The following is a 12,547-nucleotide window of genomic DNA, read 5'->3' as shown; positions in this document are numbered from 1 at the left end:
GCGTGTGTGTGTGTATGCGTGTATTTTTGTATGTGTGCGAGTGTGTGTGTTTGTGTCTGTGTGTGTGTGTGTATGCGTGTATTTTTGTATGTGTGCGAGTGTGTGTGTGTGTGTGTGTGTGTGTGTGTGTGTGTGTGAGTGTGTGTGTGTGTGTGTGTGTGTTAAATTAGTCACCGGATCGAGCAGTTTACCTTCCATCACTACAAAAAGGATTAATTCCACTCCGTATGAGGGGGGCACGTGTGTGTGGGAGCTTGATATGGAGGGGCTTAGTTGCATTTTAACACTGCTGACTGGAAGCAATAATCTCTGATAGTTGCCATGGTCACAGTAATTGAACATGGAAAAGGGATTTTTTCCCCCAGAATCTTTGGATTCGGATGTATTATATAAAAAAAACGTTTGCATTAATTAAATACGTATTTTGGGGGGGTTCCTCAATTTTGCTAGAAAAATCTAACAGACTTTAATTGTTAAATCAGAAGAATTCATAGATTCGTTACAGTATTCTAAACGTTGGATGAGAGATTCTTTAGAAATGTCTGATTATATTTTTATAGTTTTGGATTTTAGATGAGAACACATTCTAATAATACAGGTAATAAAACACATGAATTATCCCATGTAAACAAAAATAGAAAAAAATAAGAAGTAGATATATAGCGCTGCAAGGGGCACAGAATGAAGTAAATCGTAGTGACATTTTCTGTTGGGAATGCTTGTGTGTATGAGTGTGTGTGTATGTGTGTGTGTGTGTGTTGTGTGTGTGTGTGTGTGTGTGTGTGTGTGTGTGTGTGTGTGTGTGTGTGTGTGTTGGTAATTGTCATAGAGAGATAGAGATTGTGTTTGTGTATTCAATTTTGACAGGGTGTGAAGAAAAGTGACACAATGTTGAAGTGAGTGCCTAAAATGTCATGAATGGCCTTTATAAGACTCTTTTTAATGCCTGTCCAAAAATAATAATGCAATAGTTTTATGAAATATACATTGGTAGTATTTTCGTTTTAAGAGAATCTCTGCATTGATCATGTTTTTTTCTTGTTTTGCAAAATGTCACGTGTGTTGCATGTGAGCATCATTTTTGCCATGTTTGTGTTATGCTGTGTCTTTTTTTTTTTGTGGTGTGTCATTGTTTCGTGGGTGCTTTTTGCTTAAAATGACAAACATTTTTTTTTGGATTATGTTCCTCATGTTAGACCACCTGAAGTGTGTACGTTTTTGACAGAGTATATTTGCATGTTCTGTGCCCATATGTGTATTGGTCTTGGAAACGAGTACTATGTCACTGTTTGTTTGTTTGTGTGTGTGTGTGTGTGTGTGTGTGTGTGTGTGTGTGTGTGTGTGTGTGTGTGTGTGTGTGAGTGTGTGTCTTTGAGGGGCTGAGTTGACCCAGATCTGCTTATTAGCATCAGGACGGAGGGGACACGGTTGGGGGGGTGGGCAGCAGTCACTTAGAGCTTTGTGTCTGAGCAGTGAACTGTGCTTGTGTTTTGGTGACAGACACACCATCATACAGTAGCCCTTTTTCCACATACACACACACACACACACACACGTAGAAACACACACTTACACACTGCCTTCATCGTTTTTTTATCTCCCAGACCCAAACGCCACCGCAATCCAGGAAAAGGGAATGTGGAGAATCACATTATTGTCTGTATTGGTGCTGCTTTCTTGTCATTTCATTTAAGAGCAATGGTGGTGAGTGATCAAAATGGAACAAGCCAGCAAATACTCATTTTTACGAGGCACTTTTTTTTTTTTTAGAATTGTATGTCATCTGATTGCAGTCTTCCAAACTCAATGGATTGCAATGCATGAAGAAAATCAATGCAACGTTTTTAATTGTTGTTTTAATGACTATTTTAAAGTAAAAGTATTATTTTAGTAAATATGGCCTTCATGTGAAAAAAATATATGTACTATATATTATTTATTTTTCTTGAATTGTCCTTTTCAAGCAATTGTAACATTTTAGTATGTGTGTGTGTTCCTGGAGTGCAAGTACTATATATATTATTTTGAAATAATTATATGTATTTATCATTACATTTTTCTTGAATTGTGCTTTTAATTACTATTTTCAAGCAATCGTAATATGTTAGTATATACATTCATAATATGAAAATAAGTGTTTATAGACCTTCCTGAACTACTAGTACTGTATATATTATTATTATTTTCGTAATCATTTCATGCCTTTGGATGACTTTGTTGCACGTGGTTCTTAACTCGCTCCCCGCCTTTAACAATTAGAGACATCAAATCCATTCACTTCTTCTAAAAATAATATGATCGACCCCGTTATCTGAAATTATTCAAGCAACAACACGATTTTATAATAAAAATAATAATTTTCTTGAATCACTCATTGTTCTGTACACAAAGTGAATCAAGTCTCATAGAAACCACTTTGATGCATAATGCTGAAATAAGGGAGGACAAACTGTTTGAACACTATTTTTGACAAATTAATAACAATATTCTGACTATTTTAAAATGTTTGAACACTAATTTTAACCAATTAAAAACTAAAATGTGACAAATTGACTACCAATTTGTATAGAACGCCGCTGGTTGGAGAGGAATAATCCCGCACAACAAGTGTTTCCACTCGGTTCTATTTTCCTGTGACACCTCCCCAAAATGGCTGCCCCGGATCCATCGGTGTGTCAAATTTTCTCCTTTCGAGACTGCAAAAGTTCCCCCGACCCCATATACGAGCCGACGCCGACCTCGTGCGGGACGCCGATCGTGATCGACAACGGCTCCTTCCAGACCAGAGCCGATTGGGGGACCGCAGACTCGGAGGCCCCTCGGCTTCTTTTCCGCTCGGTGGCCGCGCGGAGCAGAGGAGCCGCCCGCAGCGAGACTCAGATTGGCAACGACATCCCCAATCTGGAGCCTCTGCGCTGGCTGCTCAAGAGCCAGTTTGACCGCAACGTCGTGGTCAACTTTGAAATCCAGGAGCTCATTTTTGACTACGTGTTTACTCACCTGGGCATCGCTTCGGAGGTCAATATTTTCTCATATTTGTGTTTCCAATATATTGTGACCATTTTAGAGTCACTTTTTGTTGTTGTTGCATATTTACAACTGTATTTAACAAATGCAATATTTACTTTAAAAGAATCTAAATGTTACATTTAAAATATCTCAACTTAACTTTTATCTAACCTGCTTAAATACAGGATTGAAACTGTGGCAAGTTGTTTTCTAAATGTAATGAGAGTTTGAACTGTGTGTTTTAGGGCCAGGTGGAGCACCCCATGGTACTGACCGAGGCCCCCTGCAACCCTCTGCACTGCCGTCAGATGATGTCAGAGCTGCTCTTCGAGTGTTACGGCGTTCCTCACGTTTCCTACGGAGTGGACGCCTTGTACAGTTTTTACCACGACAACCGGCGGAGGAACCTACGGCCGCCACAGACCGGCATCGTCTTATCCTCCGGGTATCATTGCTCGCACATCCTTCCTGTTGTCGATGGCAGGTGAGGCTCAAGCGCTCGCAATAGAAATGCTTCCATCTATCCTTTTATCTCCTACAAGTTTCATTGATGACTTGTCAGTTATTGTTAACATTATTATTATTTCTATAACATATGGCATGATTTCCAAGGCAATTGCCATCGCAAATGACCAGCAATTTGAGTCGGAATATTTTCCTTGCCGATTTTTCCACAATTAGATGAAATATTTCCCGTTATAAATATCAAAAGCTTACCATGATGGCGATTCGATGTTCGAGCTTTTTCTTATGACCTCTCATGTCACCGTAGGTTGGACGCGACCAACTGCAAGCGTGTGAACGTAGCCGGAAGCCAGGCGGCAGCTTACCTACAGAGGCTCCTCCAGCTCAAATATCCGGGTCACCTGGCGTCGACCACAATCAGCCGCATGGAGGAACTGCTGCACGAACACAGCTACACCGCGGTGGACTATCAGGAAGGTGCGGTATGAGCCAACGTATGTGTGAAGTCCAAAGCCCAGTGTTTCATTGACCCGGTCTCCTTCGCAGAGTTAGAGAAATGGCGGAGCCCGGAATTTTACGAGCGCGAGGTGCACCGAATGCAACTGCCCTTCTCGGGCAAGTTACCCGGCGGCGGCGTGAGCGCCGAAGAGAGGCAAGAAAGGAGAGCGCAGCAGCTCAAGCGGCTTCAGGAGATCAACGCTCGACGTCGCGGGGAGAAACTGCATCAGGACCAAGAGAGGCTGGAAAGACTGATGGCTGTACAGGTAACAACTTACCAAATGAATTGTTTCCAGAACTTGTTTTGTAACGTGGTAGATTAGTATTTTATATGTAAGTTATCTAAATCATTCCACTGGTCCAACTAAACTATTTAAAATGAATGGATATAAGCAATAGCATGAAATCTAATAAGCGATTCTAGTACTGTACCCTCTGCTGGTTGTAATAGTTATTACACGAAACAAGCAAACACCTGAATTGATGTTCATGCTAGTTCTTTTACAACAAGCTAATGTTCTTTTCCAAATTATTTCCTATGTTTAGGAGCTTCTGGAGGAGGGTCTGTTGGATCAGTTCCACAAGAATCTGGTTGAACTCAACATGGACTCGGCTCAAGAGCTCCAGTCGTACATCAGCAAACTGCAGCTGGCCGTGGAGCAAGGACGCCGTAAAATGCTGCACGGCGACGGCGCGGAGGGCAAGGCAGAGGCGGGTCAGGCGGACGAAGACATTCTTCCTGTTGGCACGTTCACGCCCATTTGACGTTTTTTTCGCTCACCCCCGACAGGTTTCCGAGTCGGAGCAGCACGTGGATGAGGGCGACGTCATGTATCCTGACTTTTGTGACGACAGCTTGCAGGAAAAGTCCAACGTCAATGCCGTCCAGGTAGGAGGAAATATTACAGACATCATGGCAGGTCATATTCCAAGAAATAAATGAAAGTTGAATCTCCAGGGTTTCCTAGGAAATGGGAAAAAGTCTTTGGTTAGGTCAAAAACTCCCATAAGTTTATGTTGTACCTTTTGTGAATGCATTTATTCCATTCAACTTTGAAATAAATAATGATGTTCATAAAAACAGCACAAAAATAGAGACCAGAACGATTAAAAAAGTAAACATACTCACGATACAGTTCAGTAGTTCAAGGACATGGTTTTTATGGTGTCTATTTAATGATATTTGGGCTTTTAAAACCCACTCTGTACTATTATTTAACTGAAATATGAAATTTTGCTCTCTAACCCTAGCCAGCTTTCAACATGGCAGAATACCACCAACTTTTTGTGGGCACAGAGCGTCTGCGCTGTCCAGAGATCCTCTTTCAGCCCTCGCTAACTGGAGAAGATCAGATGGGGATCATGGAGACGCTTCAGTACATGTTGGCCAGGTAGCTCACAATTATACATTTCCATTGGGGGGAAAAAAGAAAAAAAATCCACTGTACTTGGCTTGCAGATACACTCCCAAGCAGCAGGAGGCGCTGGTCAGCAATGTCTTTTTAACCGGAGGGAACATGCAGTATCCAGGAATGAAGGAGAGGATAGAAAGAGAACTACTAGCCATGAGACCCTTTCAGTCACACTTCAAGGTACATCATTTTGAAACAAAATTGAAAATTGGACACATGTATGCGTGTGTGTTTCATGACTAATTTGACTGCCTTCACACCACACATTTGGATTTTTGGGAAAATTCTGAGTCGCATAAACATCCAATTCTTATTAAAAAAACGAGGTCTTAACTCCAGAACTAAATGCATAGATGACCTATTTCCATTCAACATTTTAACCTGTTTTTAGCCACATTTTCAAAAAAGAGAACCTTCAATTTGAGTTCTCGTAATATTTGGAAGCCAACATTTGCCCAGGTGAGATTTGTACGCTTTGAAAGTGTATGACCTCTAGATGGCAATAGCGGACTTGGCAATGGCTACCACCATCTCATGCATTTGAAGAACTGTTGATACACTTTTTTTCTAAAGCGTCACTCCTTCGAAAAACAAACAAACACACAAAATACAAAACACAGCATTGTCAAAAGTCAAGTTTCCCCACATTCTGTAGTGTCATTTCCAAAACCATCTTTCTCCGCAATCAACCTTTCCTCTCAGGTGACCATGGCAACGCAGCCGACCTTGAGCGCATGGCTGGGGGCAAGAGACTGGGCCCTGGAGCACCCCCCGGGCGCCGGAGAGGCGGGCTGGATCAGCCGGCAGGACTACGAGGAGAAAGGAGGCGAGTACCTGAGCGAGCACGATGCCTCCAACATCTTCGTCCCCATCAAGATATACAAGACACCTCCCGCCAGGCCGTCCGAGCCCTCCGTCGCCGTGCCGACGGGACTTCCCGCACCCGTCGGCGTGGTTACGGCCGCTCTGGCGTCTTCACCATCCACTTCAAATGCTCCCGTGGATTCAGCTTTAATGTTGCAGTGCTGACCATGACAGGTTGTGTATTTGTGTGCATAGTATTTCTGTAACTCAGGGGTGCCCAGTTCTGGTCCTTGAGGACCCCCTCTCTAGTCTGTGCTCCATGTGTCCTTTCCACCAACACCCAGTTCAAAGAAGTGGGACGTTGATCACTATCAATGAAAGGCGGCCATTTTACAGCATCAAGTAAGTCTCCTCAATTTCAGTCAGATGAGAGATGTACTTAATTACATGGTAGCAAAAATACGAAAATGGGTAAGTTAAATACTGTAGTGTATTTAACTGTGAAAATGTTACATTTTGTCATATTTTCACACACTGATTTTGCACTTAGCATTGGCATACCTTCCTTTGTTTTCTATCAACCACATTTTGAAAAAAAAACAGAATGAAGAGGAATAACTACAAAATGTTTCAATAGTAGATTCTTTTCAACAAAATTAACTCATCCCATATGTACATTTGTAAATAAAGCTCTTTGTTTTCTTAAGCAAACTTTAGTTTTTCTTGTTTACATTAAACAACCTGGCACAGTTTATTTAATTTCCATGCATTTTCAGCCCCACCTAACCAGAGCTAATGTTTTTAAATAATTTTAGCAAAAAAAAAAACCCTTTTGGCACTTCAGCCAAATTTTCCTTCACATTAGCCACGTTATTTCCATTACAAAATTTTGTACAAAGGCCATTTAGCATTGAACAATATTTCCCCCAAAAAAGACACCCTTTAAAAACGTGCATTAAATAAGCCCCAACAGTCTGTTTTTTTCTACTGATCTCACAGGTCTAAATCTATGGAAAAAAAAAAGCAAGATTTGTCATGGCAACATGTACAAGTGGACGAGCATGATGCATTGCAGGTGTTCTGCTTAAGACTGCACGTTTGTTAACCAGGCACAAATCTGCAGTTTAATATTGTTAATTAGCGTCATCTGCCACAGTTTGAGCTTCAAACCCTCTGCCATTCTGGCCTGTTTCGTCTCAAGTCATAGGCCCGCACACGTGCACGCGCACTCAAATATAGCAGGGGCATCGGGAGGCTAATCGTAGCCAAAGCCGTCAAGTGACAAAGTTGATTTCAAAAAGGAGAGCACGGCATTATTATATATTACCCTGGAAAGACACTGAAAATTTCAAATTTTACACTGCATTTCCATCATGTTGTTGGTTTCACAATTATATTAGTCAAGAAGTCCTCACACATTATTATGTTATTTTAGACTGAACTGCAAAAGAGCGCTCAAGTCCTATCTTGATCATTTTTACATGGAGGTAGCTGGACTAACAACAGTAATACCTCTACTTACGAATTTCAATCTTTTTCGTAAGTAGAGCTGCATTTTACATTGAATGAGGATCGTTTGTCCCACAATATTGAATACTACACACTATAAACCCTTTAAAAATGATAAAAGTATATATATTTTCTTGTGTTACAATATTTATATGTTGGATTGTGTTTGATTGTTTAAGACGCTGGAGCTTACTTTGTAGTATATTTGTATTTGAATCTGTAGTTCTAAGGAGACTTGATTACTTCCTGTGTTATCTCAGTAATTGATATGTTGTGAGTGAGGACGTGTATTTTAGCAACCATTACAAGACGCGATCTTTGTATGCCTTCCTTTCAGCAGTTTGCCCCCAAATGACCCGTAGGGACGGACGGGGGAACTCGGGAGCAACGTTCTTTGGCTCATTTTAAGAGCTTTAACTCACATCCTAGTAGAAAAATAAAATGAAGTAATTGGAAAAGACAAATATTTATGGCAATGGCAGGCAACAAAAGCTTTTTCCTCCTCCCACTCCTGCTCTTCCTCCTCCTCCTCATCCTCCTCCATCCTGCCTCCTTGTCCAGTGCGACAGGTTGTGGACTAACTAACTAACTGACTAACTAACTAACTAAGAGACTGGCCATAGGAGCAGATTTAAAAGTGGTATAATGATATTTCGGACTGCAGTGGAGCATGCCAGGAGGCACCGAGGAGTAAGTAACTTTGTTTTCTAAATCTTTAGTGTGTTTTCTTTTCTCCATTCATCTGTTCGAAAGCTACACATTTTATCCATCACTGTTTTTTTATTTTTGTTAACAATACATGGCAGAGTTACCCTAGTCAACACAATTTTTTTCAACTGCTATTTCAACTAACTTTCAGATGCACAATCCAAATTTTGATTCATTTATATACATTTTCAGTCACCACTGTGGGTTTTTTTCTTTAACAAGGCTAACAACAATTCACAATTTAAAGTACCTAACCTGAAGAAACTAGTTTAAATAGATACTGGATTTGATTTTGAATTATGTGCATGGTATTTTAGTGTCTACATTCTAAAAATCTTTCTGATGTGTTGTTTTCCCCCTTTCACACACAAAACGACTAGGTTTTTTTTTTAACTTTTTGCAATCATCTTTTATACCCCCCCCCCCTTTAAAGTTATATTACTTGGCGTGCGCTTATTACAAATGAATATCAAGCTGTTTGCAGAAATTTAGTAAAAGTTTGCCCCTCATGTTTGTATGTATTCAGCTAATCCCTCAGTTTTTCTTCATCGTTTTGGGGATGGGCAGCGCTGGGGTGTACCTAGTCCGACTGGCTAAAGGACCTCATGTCACGTAAGGACCTTGAATTGAATTGCTTCATAATATGTCATCAATACAAAACGAGTTGGCTAGAGAGTACTTTGAAAGACTATAGTATAATTAACATTCATTTTTGTCACATTGGTTTTAGATGGGATAAGACCAATAACCCCGAGCCTTGGAACAAACTTGACCCCACATACCAGTACAAGGTGACCTCATAGACACAAACACATCAATGCAACAATAACAAGCGCCTTAATCGGCCTCTTTTCTGTCTTTTAGTTTGTGGCTGTCGGCATGGATTATAAAGACCTGAAGAAGAACGGACCCGATTTCTGAATGCTGCATTCGAACTATATTCACACAGCATTTTCAAACGATGTTTTTTTTTTCAAAGTTGAAAAAAATAGACGTAAATAAACAAACCATTCCTCTTTGCTTTTATCATTTTGTGAAATTCAAATAACTTCAACCTTGACACTACTCTATAATTAATAGTATCTCCATCCATCCATTCATTTTCTTTCCCAGTCAGATGAGTTCAACTCAATGCCCGAAATCAGATATGAATCTTTTTCCATAATCCTCTATAGAATAGGCCCATCTGGTAAGTGAATTTGTCACTAGCAACCAGAGTGTTTTGGCTAGAATAAAACAACATCCTGTACTGATGCCTGCTTGTCTTTCAAGCTTTCTTTTGATCAGCAGGAGAGAAGCAGTACCACGGCGTCCAGCCCCGATACAAGTCGACACCATCAGAAAAGGTAATACACACACACACACACACACACACACACACACACACACACACAATTGGAAGTTCAATGCTTTATGTAACAATTCAAAATGTATCACAAAATCGAACAATATAGTGGCACCTTGCGATACGATCTTAATTCGTTCTGGGACTGAGCTCGTATGTCGATTTACTCACAACTCAAATGAGCGTTTGCCATAGAAATGAACAAAAAAAAATCAGTTTCAACCCTCTGAAAAAACACCAAAACAGGATATTTGATTGGAAAAAGATTTTTATTTGTTCTAATTCGCCATCTTTTAACAAAGTAACAAATAACTAGTGGTTTAAAACTACTGAAATGTGTGACAGAGAGAGAAAGACGAACAGAGAGAAGGGGGAGGGATTTTTTGGCACGGCAATGTGCTGGTAACATAACATAAACAAAATTAAATGAACTTGTATTACGATGCAGACACACTCAAAATATGTTTTGTCTAACTTGACACTAAATTTAATTCTAATTTGGTTTAAAATTTTGATACCTTTATTCTCCCGGGTTGGCTCTATTTGCCCCGCCTACACCCTGACTTTCAAAATATTCCCAAAAGCATGCAGACAAATGTCCTCACAATAGGATAACGCACAACCACTTCTCAACGAGAAGTAGTATAAACTCCTCTCGTATTAGCGAGCAGACTCCGCCATTTGCACTGACTAACGGGGGGAAAAAAAAAAACACTGAAAAAATTCAAAGCTCCGCCCAGTGTTCATACAGACATTACACGAGGCAGTTTCTGGGAGAGGGACAGTGCCCATGAGGTTCTCACTTCCGCTGTCTGCTCGTATCTCAAGATAAATATTTGCTCCAAATTTGACTCGTATCTCAAATTGCTTGTATGTCGGGGTACTCCTATGTCGAGGTATCACTGTATTGCCATTGTACGGGTACACTCATGGCAAAATATACCATCACAGCAAAAAATATGTGCGCATCTTAGAAGTGGTCCCCGAGGAACGCCCGCATAGCGCGTCAAAGCAGCAATCAGGTCGTGAGAATCCGGCGCAGATGCGGTCAGGATGAGACGCTATTTGTCCGGCAATGTTGCTGGTACGTCTCTGAGGACGTGCGTCCTCGCGGCTGTTTACGTGGCTTTGCCAAGGATCGGCCTGAAAGCTCCCTTGACCTTTGAGCTGCGCTTCAAGCCTTCGGCCTCTGTGGACGTGACGCATTGCACTGGGGGGAAAGGAAAGAAGAGTGGATAGTCCCAGCCGGAGGTCCCACACAAAAGCAGTGAGACGTGGGTGGAACAAAGATCCATTCACTTTGGGGGGAAATATCATTATTAAATGCTTCAGTAAGCAGCAACAGAAAGCAATTGACTTGCACTTTGGCATTCGACACTCAAACCCAAAACAGGTGGAGCCACAGTCAGAATAAAATGACGGAAATTTGGAAGAAAACAATGACTAAAAGTGGATTACTCCCTCAAATGCAACTTTCTCTTCTCTCATTCCACATGACCAAGTTGAATCTAAATATAAAAGTTCAAATTGTGTCATTTTTATGTCTCTTGTAACATTTGTTTTCATTATTATATTACAAACAATAATTCTCTTTTGCAGGTTCCAACCTGCCTGAGTGCCTTAAATTTACATTTTATCCCTGTGCATGGGTTTTTCCCGGGTACTCCACTTTCTCTTCATCTTTCCAAAAACATGCATGGTCGGCTGCTTGAAAAAATAAGTAAGTTGGTTTTATTGGTCAACAGTTACAACTAAAGAAATAGCACGCTTGCTTACATGCTAGCTTTTAGGCCTGAGAAAAAGCTAACATGGGTTTAAATAGGCCAAATATTTTAAATATCCCGTAATAAAACATTATCCCTGGTCTGTAAGATAAGATAGTTCTGACTTTGAGAGTTTTTAGTGAATATGGAAAAGAAAAGCAAAAAAGTGAAGACTTATTTTTGAACAATTTTCAAGCCAAAATCCACCAGATCTAGCAAAACATTAAAAAAAAACATGAATATTAAGCATTTTTAGAATGTTTGCCAAAACCCTAAAGATAATTTTTAATTTATTTTAAAGAATGATATTTATTTTTGGACAAAAAAATCTCGCAGAGTTGAGCTACTTCTTAGCCATATTCCCAAATGTGTAACAGAACATGTTCTACTTGAGGAAGAAGCTAAAACTGTTTATTTTCTTCCCAGTATGATGCTGGGATTTGAGTTATCTTGTACGTATCTCCTTTCCCCCTCTTCACTGCTGCGCAAATGTTATTTCATCCAAAGGAAACGAGCAGAGGAAATGCCAGTGGTACGACATGCTGGCTCCGTTGATTATCCCCGCAGATCTTTTTCTTTCTTCTTCCCACTTTTTTAATGGCACGTAACCATTTTGCAGGGACCTCCAATGCCAAAACAAAGCCTGGCACCCTGGTTGGAAGTACTCTGGCCTTTTTTTGGGACAAAAAGCCAAATAGCTTAAAGTACTTGTATTCCTTTAAGGAGGCCAATAACAGCCCACTTAAGAATGTGGGAAATGTTTGGTGAGTACCACTTAAAAATGGAGATTAATTAGAGTTCAACCCTAAATTCTGGACTCCAATTCAGGGTGTAGTTTGCTCGGATAGGCTTAAAAACAGGTCAGTGAAGTTTTATTTTGTTTATTTGCACACTGTTTTATGGTTGAGTTCATTTGTTTAACATGTTGCCGTGGCGACCACATTTGATTTCAGAAAGTTAGTCCCCGAAAGGAAAATATCTTGTGGATAGCGCCCCCTACTGGTAAATGTGTACAGGGAGGGAAATTTGTAGGG

General features: G+C 40.4%; 2 protein-coding genes across 2 annotated transcripts; both read left to right on the top strand.

The window, feature by feature from the left end:
• Nucleotides 1-2,601: 2,601 nt before the first annotated feature.
• actr5 (actin related protein 5) lies at nucleotides 2,602-6,873 on the top strand. The gene is made up of 9 exons (XM_077719369.1): nucleotides 2,602-3,018; nucleotides 3,255-3,493; nucleotides 3,782-3,951; nucleotides 4,021-4,238; nucleotides 4,519-4,683; nucleotides 4,763-4,861; nucleotides 5,224-5,363; nucleotides 5,432-5,564; nucleotides 6,087-6,873. Exons 1-9 carry the CDS (start codon nucleotides 2,650-2,652, stop codon nucleotides 6,411-6,413), a joined length of 1,860 nt encoding a protein of 619 aa, XP_077575495.1. The 5' UTR covers nucleotides 2,602-2,649; the 3' UTR covers nucleotides 6,414-6,873.
• A 1,149-nt stretch (nucleotides 6,874-8,022) lies between these two features.
• Nucleotides 8,023-9,364, top strand: ndufa4l2a (NDUFA4 mitochondrial complex associated like 2a). Its single transcript, XM_077723353.1, has 4 exons — nucleotides 8,023-8,387; nucleotides 8,932-9,017; nucleotides 9,136-9,196; nucleotides 9,270-9,364. Exons 1-4 carry the CDS (start codon nucleotides 8,343-8,345, stop codon nucleotides 9,324-9,326), a joined length of 249 nt encoding a protein of 82 aa, XP_077579479.1. The 5' UTR covers nucleotides 8,023-8,342; the 3' UTR covers nucleotides 9,327-9,364.
• Nucleotides 9,365-12,547: the final 3,183 nt, after the last annotated feature.

Source organism: Stigmatopora nigra, chromosome 1, assembly GCF_051989575.1.
Source record: "Stigmatopora nigra isolate UIUO_SnigA chromosome 1, RoL_Snig_1.1, whole genome shotgun sequence".
NCBI classification, from domain to species: domain Eukaryota; kingdom Metazoa; phylum Chordata; class Actinopteri; order Syngnathiformes; family Syngnathidae; genus Stigmatopora; species Stigmatopora nigra.
This window is presented reverse-complemented; position numbering and strand designations above follow the sequence as displayed.